Genomic DNA, 20,051 nt, shown 5'->3' with positions numbered 1-20,051 from the left:
AGGCTCTGGGCTGATGGCTCAGAGCCTGGAGCCTGTTTCTGATTCTGTGTCTCCCTCTCTCTCTGCCCCTACCCCATTCATGCTCTGTCTCTCTCTGTCCCAAAAATAAATTAAAAACGTGGAAAAAAAAATTAAAAAAAAAAAAGAAAAAAGAAAAACACTTAAGTTGATTTTTAAAATTTTTTTTTTCCAACGTTTTTTTTTTATTTATTTTTGGGACAGAGAGAGACAGAGCATGAACGGGGGAGGGGCAGAGAGAGAGGGAGACACAGAATCGGAAACAGGCTCCAGGCTCCGAGCCATCAGCCCAGAGCCTGACGCGGGGCTCGAACTCACGGACCGCGAGATCGTGACCTGGCTGAAGTCGGACGCTTAACCGACTGCGCCACCCAAGCGCCCCTTAAGTTGATTTTTAAAGTGATCTCTTGTCATTGCTGTAGATGGAAAAGCGGACACCTAGCTAAGACTCTGCCTAAGGCTCCGAGCCTAACACCTGCTTCCTCTTTGGTAAAGACAAGCTAGCATTAAATGGACTTTCTCCTTAAGGCATTTAAACGGATTGAAAGAAAAACGTAATCAATTTTTTTCATAATGTCCTTCAATGTTATTTAATGCCTGTCAGTCACCACCAACAATCATTTCTCCTGGAGTATGTAGTCCCACTCCTAAGAAACATGGCCGAACTTGGCAAACCTCAGTTTCCCCACCTTACAGGTGGGGATCGTAACACTACCTAGTTTACAGGATGACGGAGACTATTCTGTGGAATCACGCATGTGAAGAGTCAGCATGCAAAGTACCTGGCTCACAGAGTAAGCACTCGAAAGCGGGGCTCTCATCAAGTTATCAGTTTTGTGGGAGAGAAAATGAGAGTCCTGTCATCAGAGGATACAGCTTGAGCAAAACAAACCATCCAAGCAGCCCAAACTTCAAAAGCAGCAGGGAGGGAGGGACATAAAACTCCAAACACTTTAATAATGGAAGACACTTTATTATTTTTTTGAGTCATCTCTCAACATTTCAACTCTTGATAGAAATCAATCGCAAAACATCTTTTTAAATTAGCATGTATTTACCCATCTCAATCACAGCAACCTCATACAGTAAGGTACACGCCAAGGACACGGTCAGAGATCTCCTATTCCAGTCTATAAACACGGTATCTCCATGATGACATGTGTGCCAGACTTTCTCTCCCAGGACGAGGTGGGCACTCCTGCTCCTGCCCACCAGTAGAAGCTACCTGGCCTCACAGTTGCTTAAAAGTTCCTGTAGTGCTGGAGCGATCTGGGAACGGAAAACTAGAAAACTAGAGCTCTCAGGAGTAAAACAGGCATCGACACTTCTGAAACGTGGGAAGGAAGAACATCAAAGATGATGACCCCAGAATGGGCTGGTCTCAGTAATAAAGGTGTTGAAACTCAGCTGTATATACACATTGAGTATCTACATGTGCTCTACTAGATATATAAAAAAGAGCCACAGAAGATTTGGAAAACCTTAAAATCACTCCACTGCATTGGAAGAACATCAGCAAATTCACAGTGGCCTCAGGATTCAGCCAGAGCTAAATGTGTTCGAGAGCCGAACACCTCCTTCTACCAGAAAACCCACTGCACGTATATTCCTATATTCTGTACATCACAAACACGTATGGCTAAAATATGTTAGTTCACAAGGAAGCGGTTTTTAGTTTCAAACTCTTGCCCCACTCCTGCTCTGCACCCCAAAAGCAACATCCAGGGGTCATTCACAGGAGGAGTATAAGGGGCCTTCAGGTTTGGAAGCGCTTAGGCTCAGCTGAGCATCGCAGGAGACGTCCGTCTGATGGGCACACGCTGACTCGGGCCCACTTTTAGTGCAAAAAGATCACCGACGTGGCAGAGGAGTCCTGGAAACAGGCGAAGAAGGCTGAGATGGAGGGGCGGGGAGATCCCAAATGACGTTCCTTCTCAAACGAGACTCAAGAAGTTCAGAGTGCAGGTTCACACGCGGCAAATGGCAAAGACCAGGCTGTAGGTCCGCAGGGTGAGGTTCCTGAAGGGTCACTAGGGTATCACAGTCCGCAGGTGCACAGAACTCCCGGCCCGCACTAGCCCCCTAAGTGTATGCTGGAGGTAGGTATATAGAGATTTATTGGAGGGAAGACAGTGGCTCGCCACCAATTCTGGGACATCGTCTGTTCCTCCTCTGCCCCCACACTCTCTGCTCTACCCTTGGGCTGTGGTGTGTGTAGGATACAACACGGAAGGGGAGGAGACCCTCCCTTGGAAGACTAAAGAACCCAGGCCATTTGTATAAATAGCTACATGATCAATGTTTTAACCACTGTGAAACACACGGCAAGTTGAATATTTATTTAAAAATAAATCTCAAAAATATCTATTTACAGTACAGTAAGAGGGGCATGTGCAAACAACAGAAAGGGGGAGAAGTCCATCCTGCCGTGGACGGTCCACGCTTCAGTGCGTCGGAGCAAAGTGCACAAACGCCACGGGCTGAACTGAGCTGTGGTGGCAACAGGATGCCGTTCGGTGAATACCGGACTCAGTCCACCTTTGAAACCCAGACGGGTGGAAGTCAGGGGCGGGGAGTCCAGGAGGGGATCCTTGTGTCCGGGAAGGGGGTGGCCAAGGGATGAGCCACTGGAAGAGGCCCGGTGTGGCAGGAGGGCTCATTTCACAAGCCAACAGGCCTCTAGCTCGGCGCTCCAGGTGGGCGTTTGGAGGGGACCTGGAGGGCCCTTCCCAGTCCAAGTTGGCTTTGCAGTGGGAGGGGTGGGTGTGGCAAGAGTCTCAGAGACAGAAATCTTTGAAAACAAACAATGGAATAGGGAGTGGAGAGATTAGCAAAAATGAATCTGAACGGAAGTGCCACCCTCTCCCTTGTCAGGTGACAAAGCAGCCATCAAAGGAAATATCTGGGTCGCCAGGTGAACGCGCATGTGGTGCGGGCGACCCCACGATCCCCTGACACCTACACGGTCAAATGCAGGCCTCTGCTTCCGAGATCAATACGTGAACACTTCTTCCCTGGGGGAACCCAGAAAGTCGGTGGTGTAGCCCTTGGAGCAGGGGGGTGCAAGGTCGAGTCTATCTGTACACGAGATGGGAGAGCTGGGTGGACTTGTAGTTCAGCTGGTTGTTGGGCATGAACTTGTGCAGCTCACTCTTTTTGCAGCAGGGGTCATAATGGTAGGCGCCGAGGCAGGTGTCGCAGGAGACTTTTGAACACTGGGTGCAGGTGTTGGCGGCACCCGGGCGGTTACAGAAGCCACAGCGGGAGGTGGCTGTGGCCGAGGGCTTGGGTTTCGGGTGGAGGTGCGGCAGCCGGTCGAGGCCCTGAGTCTGGCCCGCGTACTTGTCCCGCAGAGACGACCCGTGGGCCAGGCTGTCGTGGGCAGAGGCCTTGCTGGGGAAGGCGCCGGGCCTGGGGGCCGGGGGACCGGCAAGCAGGCCGTCACAGCGCTGGCAGAGGGAGGAGCTGCAGGACAGACCGCAGTTTTGGCACTTGGACAGGGCGGACTCTTTGGCGGGGGGCGAGCGCTTGTGGTAGGGGGTGTGGGCATCATTTCTGAGCAGCCACACGTCCTGCCGCAGGGCGTCCTGCCTCCGGGACGCGGCCCTCGGCTCCGAGTCCGTGTACAGATCCACGTCATCCTGAGCGGAGAAGTACGTGCCACGCAGCGGGCCCAGACCGTTGTTCGGCGAGGGGGGCGGCAGGTCATCCGGGCTTCCGTGGGCGGAGCTGGACACGGCCAGGAGCGAGGGGGACGGGCGGCTGATCTCGTCCTTGAGGCCATCGCCCACGTCTGCGGCCACCGGCTCCTTCCGCAGGCTCAGCGAGGCCTTCAGGGGCGGCTTCCGGCTCTCCCAGTAGCTGTCATAGGCGTCCACCGACCTCGAGGGCTTGGTCACCCGTGGCTTGTAGTAGTCCTTGGCCGCCCGCTCGCTGGCTGACTTCTGCAGAGCCACGCGGGCCATGGAGGCCGTCAGGTGCTCCCGGCCCTCAGCCCGGCGCCGCAGGGCCTCCGAGCAGCCCCGCACGTCCTCCGCGCTGCTCTTGCGCTCGCTCACCACGTCCAGCTCGGAGTAGCCCTTGTCCTTGACTTGTGAGTGGATTTCCAGCATCTGCTCACACTCCACCTTGGCCAGAAAGAGCTCAAAGGAGACCATCTTCACCTGGAGGGTCTCCACAAGCTCTTTGAGTTTGTACGCAGTCCCTAACTCGGGCACGTAGCCCATGTAATGCAGGATGGCTCGGATGTCCTCTTCCAGCAACGACGACTTGACATAATAAACGAAGGGGCCCGTGTAGGTCTAGGAGAAGGAAGGGGACAGAAAAAGGCGGGATTTGCTCTCTGAGGCACACGTGGTCTGAGCACACCCAAGTGTGAGCGGGGGGAGGAGAGAGGAGGGAAAGATCTCAGGAGCCCCCCCCCCCCCCCCCCCCCGTGTAGCAGACAGAGGCCAGCTGGGCACATGGCGCGAGGGGAGCTGCACGGCACGGCCTTGAGCGGGAGGGCACAAAGCCACCAGCTCCCCATACGAGCTTCCGCGGCTCTGCGCCATTTGAGGAAACAGGGCAAACGTGGTGAAGAGAGGGGATCAGAGCCGAGGCGGAAGGCCCAATGAGCAGGAAGAATATTCCTTTCTGGATTTCTGCGGAGTTCTGAAGAACAAAAGCCTGGCTTTGTGGAAACTCTCCTGAGCCATCGCTGCCTTCAGCACGATTCAGAATTCTCTCGCTCTCTTAAATCCATCCTCCACTCTCCTGTCTCTTCCCACTTAGTCCGAACCGCCTCTCAGGGGACCCCGGCGTCTGCAGCAGCCTCCTAACTGGTCTCACCGCCCCACTGGTCTCCTTCCCATACAACAGAATGCTTTCCAAACGTAAACCCGATCCGGGCCTGCCTTGCCTCCCAGCCTACTTAGGGCAAATTCAAGCCCTTTGCCCTGGGCTTGGAGGTCCTGCGTAACCAGGGTGCTGCCTGCCTTTCCAACTTCACAGCTTCAGACAGGAGTTGCCAGGGGCAGGGACTCAGTAAAGAGAGGACACTGGTCAGACGGGCAAGGTGGGGAACAGTAGGGGGTACTTCTAGTTGTTGGACCAAAGGCGGTGGGCAAGATACCCGGACGGGTCTGCAGGCAGAGGAGGGATGTAACTGGCACAAGCCCTCTCAGGTCGGACTGGGAGGGGCAAGAAGGGAGACCGGTGGGCACGGCCCTTCCCCAGACCTTACCTTGATGCTTCTGAATTCCTTCTTCCACGGGTAGAGGAAGAGGTTGACACCGACCGTTTCCAGCACACTGAAGGCGCAGGCCAAAGCCCGCAGGCTGGAGGAGCTCAGCGAGCGCAGGGAGCTCTCCACCACCTCATAGAACTGGATCAGCCGGAATCGATAAAAGGGATCCACCTTGTGCAGGCTGAGCAGCGTCGAGGCTGCGACCCGCAGGTACTCATCGTTGCCAGGCCGCTGCTTGCTGGGGGTGGCATCCACTTTGCCCTCGTGGAACTGCACGTACTTCCGAAATAAATCATCCTTGTATTTTGTATCCATTGAACTGGGCTTCCCCATCCGATCCGGGGACGGGGGGGCTACCTTATCTCCTCCATGGCTTCTGGGTTCGAGGCAGTGACATCGCTAAAAGCACTGACATGTTGCCCACCTGGACTAGGGGCATGCTCTGGAAGGGGAAGAACAAGAAGCACATCATTCCTCGAACGGGTCCACGTACCAGCTCGTGGCTGCCGAGGCAAAACGAAAGTCAGAACTGGCCTGAGCTACAACTGGGCACCACCAGCCCCGGGCCCCTCTCTGCGCATCCATGCAACACATTTAACTGAACACGTACTATGTTGCAAAGTTGTGGTAGAAACGAGACAGGTAGGTCCTTGACTTTGCTGAACTCATAAATGAAGAATGTGATTAGGAGCACCCAACCTGGTTTTGTAGGGAGGAGGAGAAAGTTTAAAAAATCCCCCCCACCCCCTGGAACCACAGCGTATTATGCTAAGTGAAATAAGTCAGAGAAAGACAAATATCCTATGATTTCACTCATATGTGGAATTTAAGAACCAAAACAGATGAACATAGGGGAAGGGAAGGAAAAATAAAAACAGGGAGGCAAACCGTAAGAGACTCTTCAATACAGAGAACAAACTGAGGGTTGCTGGAGGGGAGGTGGGTGGGGGGATGGGCTAAATGGGGGATGGGCATTAAGGAGGGCACTTGTTGGGAGGAGCACTGGGTGTCATATGTAAGTGAGGAATCACTAACTGGGTTCTACTCCTACACTGTATGTTAACGAACTTGAATTTAAATAAATAAATAGATATCTCCCTACCCCCACCCCAGGCAATGAAGGTTAGACTTGAAGGATGAGGAGTTTGCCAGGCCAAGAGGTGGGAGGAGAATGTAACATCAGAGGCGTCCCTAGGGAGGAAGGCCCTGAGCTAATGCTGCCAGGCACTCATGCACACTAATGCTCTTCATCTTCTTAAACCACCCTAGGAGACACAGGCACTACTACTCTGATCCCCGCTTTACAGGTGCAAAAGCCAAGACAGAGAAATGTAAAGAACGTGCCCAAAGCTACAGAACCACGAAGAGGCAGGGCTGAGACGAGAGCCCTGGCAGCTGGGCTCCAAGGTCGACGCCCTTACCCACCACTCCCTGCTTTCCTGAGGCAGGAAGGAGCTTGGCGAACACAAAGAAGGCCAGGATGGCTGAAGCGGCCAGGGGGAGGGAAGGGAGTGACCAGAGATGAAGCCGCAGGCACCAGCAGGGCAGGATCCTGTGCCTCGAGGCTCAGAGAGCAGAGCGTGTGAAGAACTGTGTATTTTATTCCAAGAGGCACGTGAAGCCCCAGAAGAGCTCAAAGCAAGGCAGGGAGGGCCGTGATCACATCTGCAACTTTAAAGAAAGACCACACTGGCTGGTGCCCCCTGGAGGATCTCTGACAGCCTGCTACCTTAGGAAAGGTTTACAGTTCTCCAATACCTATAGCTTATTCCCCTATACTTAGGAGAGGTTTACAGTTCCAATGGACAGGACAGAACATTCTGAGTTGGGGCACACCAAATTTGTACTTTTTTTAAAAAAATTTATTTATTTTAAGAGAGAGAAAATGAGTGCACATGTGCACGAGGCGGGGGGGGGGGGGGTTAGAGAATCCCAAGCATGTTCTGACTCGAGGCTCGAATTCATGAACCGTAAGCTCATGACCTGAGCCAAAATCAAGTTAACTGACTCAACTGCTGGGCCACTCAGGCGCCCGAATCTGAACACTTGCTGTCTGCGGGGCCACTGGTTAGAACACGCACAGAGTAACCAGCATGGTCGGTGCCACAATGCTGGGAGCAAACCTGCATTCATTCAGGGTACTGCCGGGGCCCCAGGAGGCAGCACAGCACAGATCTGATCTATGAACAGATCCAGAAGCCTGACTGCCTAAGTGTGAATCCTCGGTCTGCTTCTCTGGGCCAGTCAGATAAATTGCTCAGCCTCTCTGGGCTTGTTTTCTCATCTGACAGTGGGGGTTGATCATAGTACCTAGAGTTCAGAGTCGGTGTAAGGATGATGATCAGTATATAAAGGTCTTCACAGAGGGCTGGCTCGAAATACGCCCTTGAAAAACACGAACAGCTATTCCTGGTATCTGAAGGTGCTATACCCCTGCCAAAATGCCAGGCGTTTTCTTTTATTTTTTTCTTGAGAGAGAGAGAGACAGAGCAAAAGCAGGGGAGGGGCAGAGAGAAGGAGACACAGAATCTGAAGCAGGCTCCAGGTTCTGAGCTGTCAACACAGGGCCCGACACAGGGCTCGAACTCGTGAACAGTGAGATCATGACCTGAGCCAAAGTCGGACACCTAACTGACTGAGCCACCCAGGCACCCCTAAAATGCCAAGCATTTTCAAGAAGGTAAGGTGAGCGTGGGCAAATATCTCCAGCCAGGTGGGGGATGTGCATTTTCACAGTCGCCCATCCTGACCACAAGCTCCACGGGTGCAAGGACCCTGACTGAATTACTCAGTAAGGTAACTAAGCACAGAACCAGAGGCGGGCAGGGAACGTGCTTCAGAAACACCTGCTAGCTAAGTGGAGGAGGCTCCTGCTGGCTGTGGAGACCACATGGGACTGAGAAGGAAGCTACAGTGAGAAGGGACAGGCCCAGCAGTCCTTCAGATCTGAGTTCAGCTCAGGAAGTGCTAAGGGCCCACAAACCTGGCAACGATCATGAGGTCAATAAAATCATCCACTCTCAATGAGCCACTCACCTGGCTTCTTCACAGTTTTGGGGAGACTCCAAGGATCTTAACCAGGAAGTGAGGGGTGAGATGTGCAGGAGAACTGGGGACAGAGAGGCCACTTTCTCCCAACCACTGCCCTCCCAAGGGAGCCCCATGCTTCAAGAACACATACACCCAAGGAGCACAGGAGGCACATGAAAATCCATGAGGATAAAATTCTACCTCCTGACCAAGGCCAAAGGCTTCTCACGGTCTACCCCTGCTCATCTCTCATAGCTGTCCTCCCCTTCCAAGTTCCACCCACACAAACCTTTCTGTTGTTCCTCAAACACACAAAGCTCACTTCTGTCTCAGGACCTTTGCCCGCGTTGTTCCTTCTGTATGTTCTTCCTCTGATTCTTCCCGTAGCTGGCTCACATTCGTTTTTCGGGCCTTAGCTCCAATGTCCCCCCTCAGAGTCCTCGCTGACAACCCCAGCTCAGTGACTCCCACTTTCCTAGTCCCTCATTACCCCATTATCCTGGGGTAATCACCAGCTGAAAGTGTCGTTATTCATTTACTAACTTCCCCTCTTTGTACCCCCACCGTAACCCAGCATGCTTCACAAAGGCAAGGACCACATCTGTTTCATTCACCACAGTGCCTGGAACACAGCTTCGCACACAGTAGGCGTTTGATAAAACAGGAGAAATGAAAGAGGCATTCGTGACGCCATGCCTTCAGTTTCTCATTGAGCTCTCCCAAGATTCCAGGGAGGTCAGCTCCATGACAGGACATGCTGTTAAGTAGCCAGAGCTACTGGACCCAAGATTCCAAGCCTGACCTTTTGAGGCACCCGTGTTCCTCCCATACCTCCAGGACTCCTGGGCTCAACAAGTATTTATGCAGCACCTATCTCGTGCCAGGCCCTCGGATGGGTGCAGTGGGGGGATAATCGGGGGCGGGGGGGGAGCTGCAGTTGGGAAGCCACAGCCCTGCCCTCAATCCTACCTACAAGAGGTCACTATCAATGTATGTATCGCAAGCCGAGAGAAGACATCACTGTCCTTACCAATAAAAACCGGTATGTATTTCCTATTTTGTATTTACAAGAGAAACTTCCATCCTGCCTCTGGTCCCAGGGACTATTTTTTGGTACATCTGAGAAAAATGTAAACAAAGGGACATGAAGCCTCCTAAATGCGGCTGTGATTTTTCTCTGACGAAGTCAGCGCTGAGCCTATAGAGGCTGATTTTTTTTTTTTTTTTTTTACAAAGTCAGCCACTCTCAAGCTCAGTGTCTGCTGCTCTGTAATCACATCACAGTCCACACCCGTGTTTGTTGCTGGCACACAATAAACAAGGAAAAGGGATCCAAATAGCCCAATCGGTGTTGGTGTTCCAAATCCTCAAGTCAAGGATGGGAAACCCATCTATGATGAATCTTGAGTGAACCTAGGTAGGTGAGTAAAAAGGTGAAAGAAAATGAACGCTAAGAGGTAATTAAAGAAAGGGAGACGGGAATGAATCATCACTGAGGTCCTACTACTCACTCAGCACTGGGTCTTCTGCTTTACCTGCATCATCCCATTTAATCCTCACACCAGCTCTAGGAGGAAGCCAAAGTTCAGCCATGAAACAACCAGCCCAACAGAGCTCCCAAGGGTCCGAGCTGGAATTTGAACTTGGGTTGGCAGGCCCTGAGGCCTGGGTTTTTTCCCCCGTTTCCCCCACTCATTTATTGCTACAATCTACCATTCACTAAGGGATCAGTACATGAGGGCCCTCTGCTAAGTGCTCAATGAAAATCAGTGAAAGCCACAGGACAGCCCCAAGGTTAAAGACGAAACTGAGGCTCAGCGAGGCCAAATCACTTGTCCTGAATCACAGGGAAGGAAGAAGGAGGATCTGAGGTCCGCACCAAGGTCCGATGCCCAAACCCTGACTCAAGCTCTATGCTGCTTCTGGGCTGCACCTGCCGGACAGCTCTACTTGAAAGGGCTAGGCTAAGTTAGAACATCCCATGGCAGGGCAAGCAGACTTGAGTTCTAAAAATTGCTATAGTAGCAAAATTCCCATCTTCCCACACCGAAGGGGGCTGGAAGAGCTGCAAATCTCTTTAAGATGTAAGCTCAAGGGCCAAGGGAAGAGGCTGGCCACAGACCGGCCAGTGGTAAAGCAGCTGACATCATCCCTCCTGAATACATTTTCTGAGAATACAGGCTGCATTGTAGCTGGTCATAGCTGGTGTCTTTTCTGAGCATAGAGCCAGCAATTTATTCCCAGCACTCTGCAAGAACAACAAAAAAACACGCTCTCTGCAAAAACAGCGTGGTTACAGGAGACTAGACAGCGCAATGACAGAAGCCGTTAATTTCTCCAAGCAACCCAAGGATTGGAGCGCCATGACGTGCCAGTCTGGTGGGGGGGGGGGGGCGGGAAATGGCACTGTGAACATCCCTAACAGCGTCAGGCGGGTGCCCAGAGCCAAGAGGCCTGGTCAGCACTCCCTGCACCCACAATCTGGACTCCCTTGGAAAAGCAACTCAATGAAGAGAGAAGATGTTACATATACACTCAGGGAGATGGTGGTTTTTTCATGACGATGATAATTTTTTTAATGGTTTTTTTTTGTTTTTGTTTTTGTTTTTTTAATGATAATGTCAAAGGAAAGCTGTATCTGTTTCAAACCCCACTGAAAGGAACTGAAATGATTTGGGGTAGCAAAGCATTAGCTTGGCTTTACCTTAGCTGGCCCATTCAAGCACAAACATCCCCCAAGCAGCATCTGAAGGAGCCCCCTCCCTGCACAGACATAGGCTATTTAGGACGCATCATTGCCCCAGTCCACAGGTTTATAGATCTCTGGTCTAGCTTCAGCCAGCTCAGAGTTCCCTCGGCCTCCTAACAGCAGCAAGAGGAGAGCAAGCCATTCAACCTCTTCCACCTCCGTACCCCACTCTTTTGCACACATTCCAAACCCGAGGTTCCTGAGACACATCCAAGGCACCTTGCACTGCCTGTGAAACACCAGAGGGCCCCCATACCCCAATCAGATTCCAGAGAGATTCAGAGAGAGGTCTTGCAAACCTCTGAAAATAACACCAGCTATAACCTGCTGAAAACGGGCTTCCCTACTGGCAGCTGCCTCTCAGAGAGGCTCTGAAGGAAGCAGTTTCCACTCCCTGCTGGGGACAGGAGCTGGCGGCTGCTATTCCCAAGCTGGTAATTCCTAGTCTCTGAGGGCCGTATCAGTTGTAAAAAAACACCCCAGTCCCAAACTCAGGCCCCATCTGGCTTTGTGAATGAATTCACTGCAGCTATCACTTATTGGACGCCAGCTGTATGCCAGAGACCGTGCTTCACAAGCATTATCTCATTTCATCCCCACTACGGCCCTAGCAGGCAGGTTCACTCCCATTTAAGTAATTAGGCAAATGAGGCTCAGAAAATGAAATGACTTGTCCAAGGTCACACAATAAGTACAAACCCAGATCGGCTGCCAGACACTGGGCTGGGGACCACTGCGCGGTAACTGCCTCGCGGTGGGGTCGGGTGGCCTCCTACTTGGTTAGTCGCCGAAGAGGGGGTGTTCCTCCTGAGCTGCCCTGAGCCACCCATGGCCGGTCCCAGGAATCTGCGAGGCAGTCTCCGGGGGAGTGGGGATCCTGAGGACAAGCCGGGCCCTCGGGACGCAGAAAAGGCGGGCCCGCCCGCCGCCCCCGCCGGCCGCAAGGGGACCCCGCTCTCGGGTTGGCCGAGCCCCGCCGAATCGGGCGCCCCCTCTGCCCTGGGAAGCGCCGGAGGCCGTTTCCGCTCGCGGCCGCCCCGCACTCACCCGGCACTGCCGCCAAGGACGCCCCGGCCGAGGGTATCCAGAAGGAGCCGCGGCCGCCGCCGGAGCCGGGCCCCGCTGGGCTCTCGCCGCTCCGGCCGGCTGCAAGGGACCGAAGCCAGTACCCCGAGACCAGCGGCGACCCGGAAACACTAGGCCAGGAAGTGACGCCTCTCGGAGGCGGGTCCAAAGGGAGGCTGGGCCGCGGCTGCGCGTCGTACCGGAGCGAGGCCGATGGCCGCGGGCTACGGAGGGTGAAGCGGGAGGTAGAAGAACGAGCGGAGGAGTCGCGGAATCCGGCTCTGGGGCTTGCAGGGCCGCCGCCTCGACTCGGACTAGCCCCGGAAACAAACGAGCCGGACGTGACGCACGCCAGCCCCGGGATGGTGGCTGGCCGGGTTGTCATGGGAACCGGTGTGGAGCCGGGCGGTGGAGGCTAGGAGCTGCGAGCGCCGACTGAGTGATCCCCGGCCTCCGCCTCCCGGACTCGTCCCTTGTCCAGATGATCTGCGAGCAGCTCTCCCGACTGAGCCTGAGCAGGAGCTGACAGTTGGAGTCCTCACCCCATTTTACAGACACAAATACCGAGGCTTAAAGAGAGCAAGTGAGGTGCCAGGATCACGCGAGATGGAATCCGGCCTTGAGAGGACTGTCTTTAAGAACGGGGCTCCCAGCTTTGCCTTTGCCACTTACTAGGGGCGTGACCTTGGGCAAGTTACCTCGCCTATACGAGCCTCAGCTATTTCACTTGCCTTTCATATTGCCTCCTTGCTTTGCGACTTTTCACCAAACACCTTAGTACCAGCATGGTCTACACTGGCTTCAATCATGGTGTGGCTTGGACTTGTCTATACTCCCACCAAACATACTGACCGTGAGCTCACCGAGGACTCAGTTTTTGTGGTTCACCATTCCACTGAATCCTTAGTGATTGTCTAACACGTATCCAAGACTTTGTCAGACATATTTGCGATTGGACCATGATTCTGTCTCTCAAACTTAACCCCAGACATTTATTGAAGTCTCGGAGCCCACTCCATGCCCTGTTCTCTTCCTCCATCATGCCCTTCTACCCTTCTGGCCTCTGTGCCTCTATATGCTGTTCCCTCAGTGTAAATGTTTTTCCCCCTCACCTCTTTCCTTCCCAAGATAGATAAGTAGATAGATAGACAGACTCGCTTTAAACCTGACACCCCCACAAAACCTGGAGCTCCTTACTCATCTGTGTTTCCCCTGAGCTCTGCACGCGTCTGATCTGGATGTGCCCAACAGATGTTCCTTGATTGCAGGATTCTCTCTCTCAGTCTTAGTGTCGCCAGCTAAAGCCACTGGGTCTTGTCTCAGAGGAGCCAATGACAAAATACACAGGGAAACATTTGGAGAACCAGCAACCCGCTATTCAAACAGCAGTGATGACTATACCTGTTGCTATCTGAACACCACTCGAGGTCTTTGTGTACTTCAACCTTTATCAGCTCAGGTTTAGGCTCCTCTCTTAATTATCTGCAAAGTGATGGTGAGGAAAACTGTCCCACAGAACTCTCTGCCTTTGCAACAACTCAAAACTTTCCTTTGGAAACTGTTACAAGACTGCACAATGGTGGCTAAGAAGTCCCTTACAGCTCTGTGGTTCTGGGGCAGCCAAAAGGGAAACAGATTTTTAAGGAGGCTTTACTAGTAGGAAACCCTGGTCACTGAGATGCAGTGACATTTTATATCAGAAAGGACCCAAAGTCTCCCCAAGGGAGTCATGTTTCTCATCTTTTAGACAGGGTTGAAGGCCTGAGATTTCTCTGCTTGGTGATGTGGAATGATAGAAGCATCCTTTTCAGATTTCATTACATAACGATTAGCAGATTATATAATAGACATGTGACAATGATTAGGCACCTCTACTTCCTCAGAGCCAACAACACGAAAAATCTACCTACTTCTTTCTATTTTTTACTTTTTTATCACAAAAAAATAATGCATGAATTTCAATGATACAGATGTGTTTAGAACAAAAAAGGAAAGCAACCCTATGACCCAGCAATTTGATTTATTGGAATCTACCAGAGAAGCAAGCATAAGTACACAGACCTGTTGCATCCTTGTTGGTATTGCAAAAGCAAAAACCAAGAACATTCTAAATGCTCATCAATAGGGAAATGAAGTATCCATCCTAATGAATACTATGTATCACTTAAAAAAGATCATGTAAACCTACCTTACTCTGCAGTACATTTTGTGGAATGAAAAAAGAAAGACATCCCCCGAAATAGAATACAAGACATCAACCAATATTATATATGTTCTAAAGGTATGTGTATATGTATAAAGTCAATAGGAGACAATAATGCAAATACCGATCATTTGTTGTTTTTTTTTAACAATTTAAAAAAAAATTTTTTTAACGTTTATTTTTGAGGTAGAGAGAGAGACAGAGCATGAACGGGGGAGGAGCAGAAAGAGAGGGAGACACAGAATCGGAAGCAGGCTCCAGGCTCTGAGCCATCAGCCCAGAGCCCGACGCCGGGCTCGAACTCATGGACCGCGAGATCGGGAGATCGTGACCTGAGCTGAAGTCAGACGCTTAACCAACTGAGCCACCCAGGTGCCCCTCGATCATTTGTTTTTTAAATAATTCTACAAATACATATTATATGATTTTTATTAATATCTGCCCCCCAAAAAAAGTAAGCTCCATGAGGACATAACTATACCTGTTTTTCTCACAATTATATCAACACTATCCCCCATACATATACTACCCCACACAAAATAGGAGGTTCAACAGTATTCGTGTGTTTGTTTTTTAAGCAAGGCTCCACATCCAAAGTGGGGCTCGAACTCATGACTCTGAGCTCAAGAGTCCCAGGCTCTACGGACTGAGCCAGCCAGGCGTCCCAACAGTATTTGTTTCTGATGGAAATTTTCATTGAATGCCGGGTTTGATGTTAAGATTTCAGGGGCATGACTATGAACAAGATGGACACAGCCCCTGCCTCAAGGAATGTATAGTCTCCTTACCAGAAAGAGAATATTAATAAGACTAGGTTCCTATTGTCCAAATCTGGGACAATCTGAACATCAAAATAAGTAATGATACTGATGAATTATAATACTTCGGAGGGAGGGGAAGAAACCATGATCCCGTACTAATACTAAACATAAAAACACGAAATGCTGTGTTTGGCAGAGGAACATGCCCCAGGGCTACATGTGGCCCTGGGTGCCAGGTCTGACCCCCGCACTAAGGGTGGATGAGAAGCAACAAGTTAGTTCACCTAGTTAGAGAGATGAATGCATGAGGCAAGCTGAGAATGCGTTGATAGAAGGGCAGCCCAGTCTCTGAGGACCTCAAATGTCAGGCCAAGAGTCTGGGTTTGCCCCTGTGAGCACCGGGGAACCACTGAAAGTCTGTGAGCAGGAAGGATGGTAGTTACAGCCCTTGCTCTCCAGACCAGGTGTTTGGTGCTTGGTAGACAAGAAATCAGCACGTAAGGCCCCTAGAAATATGGTGCAATGGAATAGAAATGACTCTGCGGCCAGTGGACCTGGGTTCAAGTCCCTGGTACTGCATTTAGTAGCCCCATGAGTTGGACAAGCCACTCAGTCTCTCTTAGCCCCTCTACAAGCCTGGACTCTGGAACCAGAATGCCTAGATTGGACTTTGCTGCTTCCTTGCAGCAAACATAAATATAAATATACACAAATATATATAAATAAATATAATATATATATTAATATAAAACAAACACAGCAAAATAGGAACATCCAGGAATGTGGGTGAAGGAAGGGTGTATACCAAGGTTCATTGTATTATTCTTGCACCTTTCCTCCAAGTTAAAATTAAAAAAAAACAAAAGGTTGAGAAAAGCAAGTATCAAAATAAACTGAAGAACATACTCTCAGTTGGCCGTATCACAAAAATGTGAACCGAGATTTATTTAATTTTTTCAAAATGTTTATTTATTTTGAGAGAGAGCGAGAAAGCACACACGCGCATGTGCAAGCAGTCGAGGGGCAGAAAGAGGGAGAGAGAGAATCCCAAGCAGGCTCCACGCTGTCGGCACAGAGCCGGATGCGGGGCTTGATCTCACCAACCCAACTATGAGATCATGACCTAAGATGAAATCGAGAGTCAGCAACCCAACCGACTGAGCCACCCAGGCACCCAGCTATGTTACTTTAAATGTAATTATGCTGGAGGGCAAATAGGCAAGTGCAAATATCATCTGAAAAGACATGTTTCTTTTTTTCTTACTTAGAAGTGTATAACTTAAAAATTTTTTTTTTTAATTTTTTTTTTTTTAATTTTTTTTTTTTCAACGTTTATTTATTTTTGGGACAGAGAGAGACAGAGCATGAACGGGGGAGGGCAGAGAGAGAGAGACACAGAATCCGAAACAGGCTCCAGGCTCTGAGCCATCAGCCCAGAGCCTGACGCGGGGCTCGAACTCACGGACCGCGAGATCCTGACCTGGCTGAAGTCAGACGCTTAACCGACTGCGCCACCCAGGCGCCCCTAACTTAAAATTTTTGATACTAGGAGATAATTCTCATTAAATGTTAATATTTGCTAGCCTTTGTAGTAAATTCTTTACATGCATTTTTTGTCTTTTAATTTTTATTTTGAGTTATAATTGCACAGATCTTAACAAGTTATAATTCACTGAGTTTTGACAAATGCACTCACCATTTCTTTTAAAATATAGAACATTTCCAGGGCGCCTGGGTGACTCCGTCAGTTAAGCAGCCGACTTTGGCTCAGGTCATGATCTCACAGTTCGTGAACTCCAGCCCCACGGCAGGCTCTGTGATGACCACTCGGAGTCTGGAGCCTGCTTTGGATTCTGTGTCTCCCTCTCTCTCTCTGCTCCTCCCCTGCTCGCACTCTGTCTCTTGCAAAAATAAACATAAAAAAACCAATAATAATTGAAAATAAATAAATAAATAAATAAATAAATAAATAAATAAATAAAATAAAATAAAATATAAAACATTTCCAAAACCCCAGAAAGTTCCTTCACGTCCTTTCCAGTTAAGTCCACACGCAGAGACAATCACTGTTCTTATTTCTTTCACCATGATTAGTTTAATCTGGAATGTCATGGAAGTATAATCATTGGGGTCTGGCTACTCTCAGCATCTGTTTGGGGGACTCATCCACATTATAAGTATAACATGTTAATAGTTTGTTCCATTTTATTACTGAGTGGTATTCTATTGTATGAAGATGCCACAACTTATTTACCCATTCACATGTTGATTTACTTTTGGGGTATTTCCAGGTTAGATCTATTTGAACATTCTCTTACAAGCTACTATGAGCATTCTCGTACAAATGAAATCTTTTTTTTTTATTTTTTTTTAATGTTTATTTATTTATGAGACAGAGAGAGACACAGCATGAGCAGGGAAGGGGCAGAGAGAGAGGGAGACACAGAATGTGAAGCAGGCTCCAGGCTCTGAGCTGTCAGCACAGAGCCTGATGCGGGGCTCGAACTCACGAACTGTGAGATCATGACCTGAGCCGAAGTCGGACGCTTAACCAACTGAGCCACCCAGCCGCCCCTCTCGTACAAATCTTTTAATGGACATATGTTTATATATCTTTTGGGTAAAAATTTGTGAATTTTACTTAAATTTTTTCTTTAGGGAAAATTGGAGTCACAGAGTGGACTTTTCCATAAATGGTGCTGGAACAACTGGAAAAGCTAATGTTGGATCCACCCGTCACACCACATACAAAAATTAATTTGAGACAGATCATAGATCTAAATATAAAGGCTAAACCCACAAAACTTCTAAATGAACATGTTGGAGACTATCTTTGGGCAGATAAGGATTTTTTTTAGGACACAAAGCCTTAACAATAAAAGCGGGGGGAAAAGACCTTATCGAAATTAGAATTTTCTGCTCATCAAAAGAAAATTAAATTTGCTTCAAAATAATGCAGGTGGTGGGTGAAGGGAGGAACTGAGGAGGGTATAGAACAAATAAAACTTCATAAGTTGATAATTAATAAAGCTGGGCAATAGGTACATGTAAATTTATCATTCCATTCAATTTACTTTTACATATGTTTAAAATTCTCCATAATAAGTTTTACAATGTGACATATATGTAAAAAAGACGCAGTTAAGAAGATAAATAGGCAAGCCACAGACTGAGAAAAAATATTTGCAATACATATATCTGGTAAAGGATTTGTATCCGGAATTTACAAGGTGTCCAAAAATTTGGTAGGGTTCTAAGAGTTAGGCCTTAAATAGCTTTAAAGTATGTAAAGCTCAAAATTGCTTGTGTGCCACATGTGTGGGTAGGTCTATAGCAGCACTGCCCACAGAACTTTCTGTGGTGATGGAGATGTTCCATATCTGCTGTATCCAATACATAGCCACTAGCTATAGGTGGCTATTGAGCTCTAGAAATATGACTTGTGAGACAGAGGAAATGAATCTTTAGTTTTGTTTTTAATTTATTTAAATTAAAAAAAAATTTTTTGATGTTTATTTGTTTTTGAGAGAGAGAGAAACAGAACACAAGCAGGGGAGGGACAGAGAGAGAGGGAGACACAGGATCTGAAGCAGGCTCCAGGCTCTGAGCTGTCAGCACAGAGCCCGACGCAGGACTCAAACCCATGAACCATGAGATCGTGACCTGAGCCAAAGTTGGACGCTTAACCCACTGAGTCACCCAGGAGCCCCTAATTTATTTACATTTAAATAACCATAATATTGGATGGTTCAGGTCTATGGGATAAAGTCCTGAAAATAGAAGACATAAATCAAAGGGTATATGCTCTTGTAACTTAGATAATTATAGGGAAATGGCCCACAAAGGAGATTATATTGTCCATCACTGCATAACAAATGACCACAAACTTAGTGGTTTAAACAACACATGTAGATTATCTCACAGTTTCTGTGGGTGAGGAGCATGGGCATGGCATGACTCACTCGTTCACCTCAAGCTACAGAAGACAGATCTCCTTCAGATTTCCTTAGGATCATTATTTAGCTGAATAACTTTTTAAAGGATCTGCCCCCATCCACCTACCTCATTGCCCATTAGAGACCCCATATTTCTTCCCTGAACCTTGCAGAAGGCCTGGCACACAAGAGACCCTCAGGGACTCTTTGTTGCCTGAATGAATGAGTCTACGTTGGTGGCAAAAATCGAGCCTGCCAGGGAGCGCCTGAGTGGCTCAAGTGGGTTAAATATCTGACTCTTGATTTTGGCTCAGGGCATGATCTCACAGTTTGTGAGTCTGAGCCCCGCATCGGGCCCTGAACTAACAGTGCAGAGCCTGCTTGGGATTCCCTCTGTGTGTGTGTCTCTCTTAAAATCAATGAATAAAAAAAACTTAAAAAGAAAATCAACTCTGTGAAGTCTTTGAGTAGGACCGACACCCCCACTCCAGGCTCACAGAAGATCTTAGATGATGTGGGCAGCCTGAGAGAGGCTGACAAGGGCTCCAGGAGAGGAAGAGACTGTTGTGGGAAATGGTTTCCTTGAGGACATTAAGAAGGGAAGGTTCGTTGATTTAACACACATTATTAGGTTGATTGTGGTTTGAAAAACAGCGAGTATGAGTGTGGAGGTGAGAACTGGCAACGCATTTGCAAGCTGAGAAGGGATAGGGAAGAAATTCTCACTGGGGATGCTTAGGAAAAACAGGAAGTGATGTAGCACATTCAAGCTAGTCTCAGCACTGATGGGGGGAGGGGGGAATAGTGTAGGCTAGCGGTTCTCAAAGCATGGCCCCTAGTCCAGCAGCAGCAGGCCTCACCTGGAAAACTGTTGTAAATCCTTGGCCCTACCTCCACTGGCCTGCTGCATCCGGAACGCTCAAGGTTGGCTTCAGCAATTGGTGGTTTAAGGAGCCTTCCAGGTGACTGATACTCTTAAGTGCACAGGTCCCGAAGCCAGACTGCATTTGTTCAAATCCTGAGTACCATTTTCCATCTGTGTTAAAAGGTAATTTCATTTCTT

At 49.2% G+C, this 20,051-nt stretch overlaps 1 protein-coding gene across 2 annotated transcripts; it reads right to left on the bottom strand.

Moving 5' to 3' along the window:
• Positions 1–970: 970 nt before the first annotated feature.
• SPATA2 (spermatogenesis associated 2) lies at positions 971–12,269 on the bottom strand. Of its 2 annotated transcripts, XM_030309420.1 has the most exons (3): positions 12,072–12,269; positions 5,243–5,687; positions 971–4,319 (listed from the first exon to the last, which is right to left on the bottom strand). In XM_030309420.1, the coding sequence occupies exons 2-3, from the start codon at positions 5,576–5,578 to the stop codon at positions 3,093–3,095; spliced, it is 1,563 nt and encodes a 520-aa protein (XP_030165280.1). In that variant the 5' UTR covers positions 5,579–5,687; positions 12,072–12,269; the 3' UTR covers positions 971–3,092. The 2 variants fall into 2 exon arrangements, with proteins under 2 accessions (XP_030165280.1, XP_030165281.1); XM_030309421.1 differs by lacking the exon at positions 12,072–12,269 and having other exon boundaries at positions 5,243–6,002.
• Between the last annotated feature and the right edge of the window lie 7,782 nt (positions 12,270–20,051).

The sequence above is a fragment of the Lynx canadensis genome, chromosome A3 (genome assembly GCF_007474595.2).
Source record: "Lynx canadensis isolate LIC74 chromosome A3, mLynCan4.pri.v2, whole genome shotgun sequence".
Classification (NCBI taxonomy): Eukaryota; Metazoa; Chordata; class Mammalia; order Carnivora; family Felidae; genus Lynx; species Lynx canadensis.
The sequence above is the reverse complement of the archived record's forward strand: the minus strand, read 5'-3'. Positions and strand labels throughout refer to the sequence as shown.

Coding starts and splice junctions, on each gene's coding strand:
- SPATA2 (XM_030309420.1), bottom strand. CDS start 5,578: ATGGGGAAGCCCAGTTCAATGGATACAAAATACAAGGATGATTTATTT. Junction 4,320..5,242: donor AGGAATTCAGAAGCATCAAG/GTAAGGTCTGGG, acceptor TCCTTCTCCTAG/ACCTACACGGGCCCCTTCGT.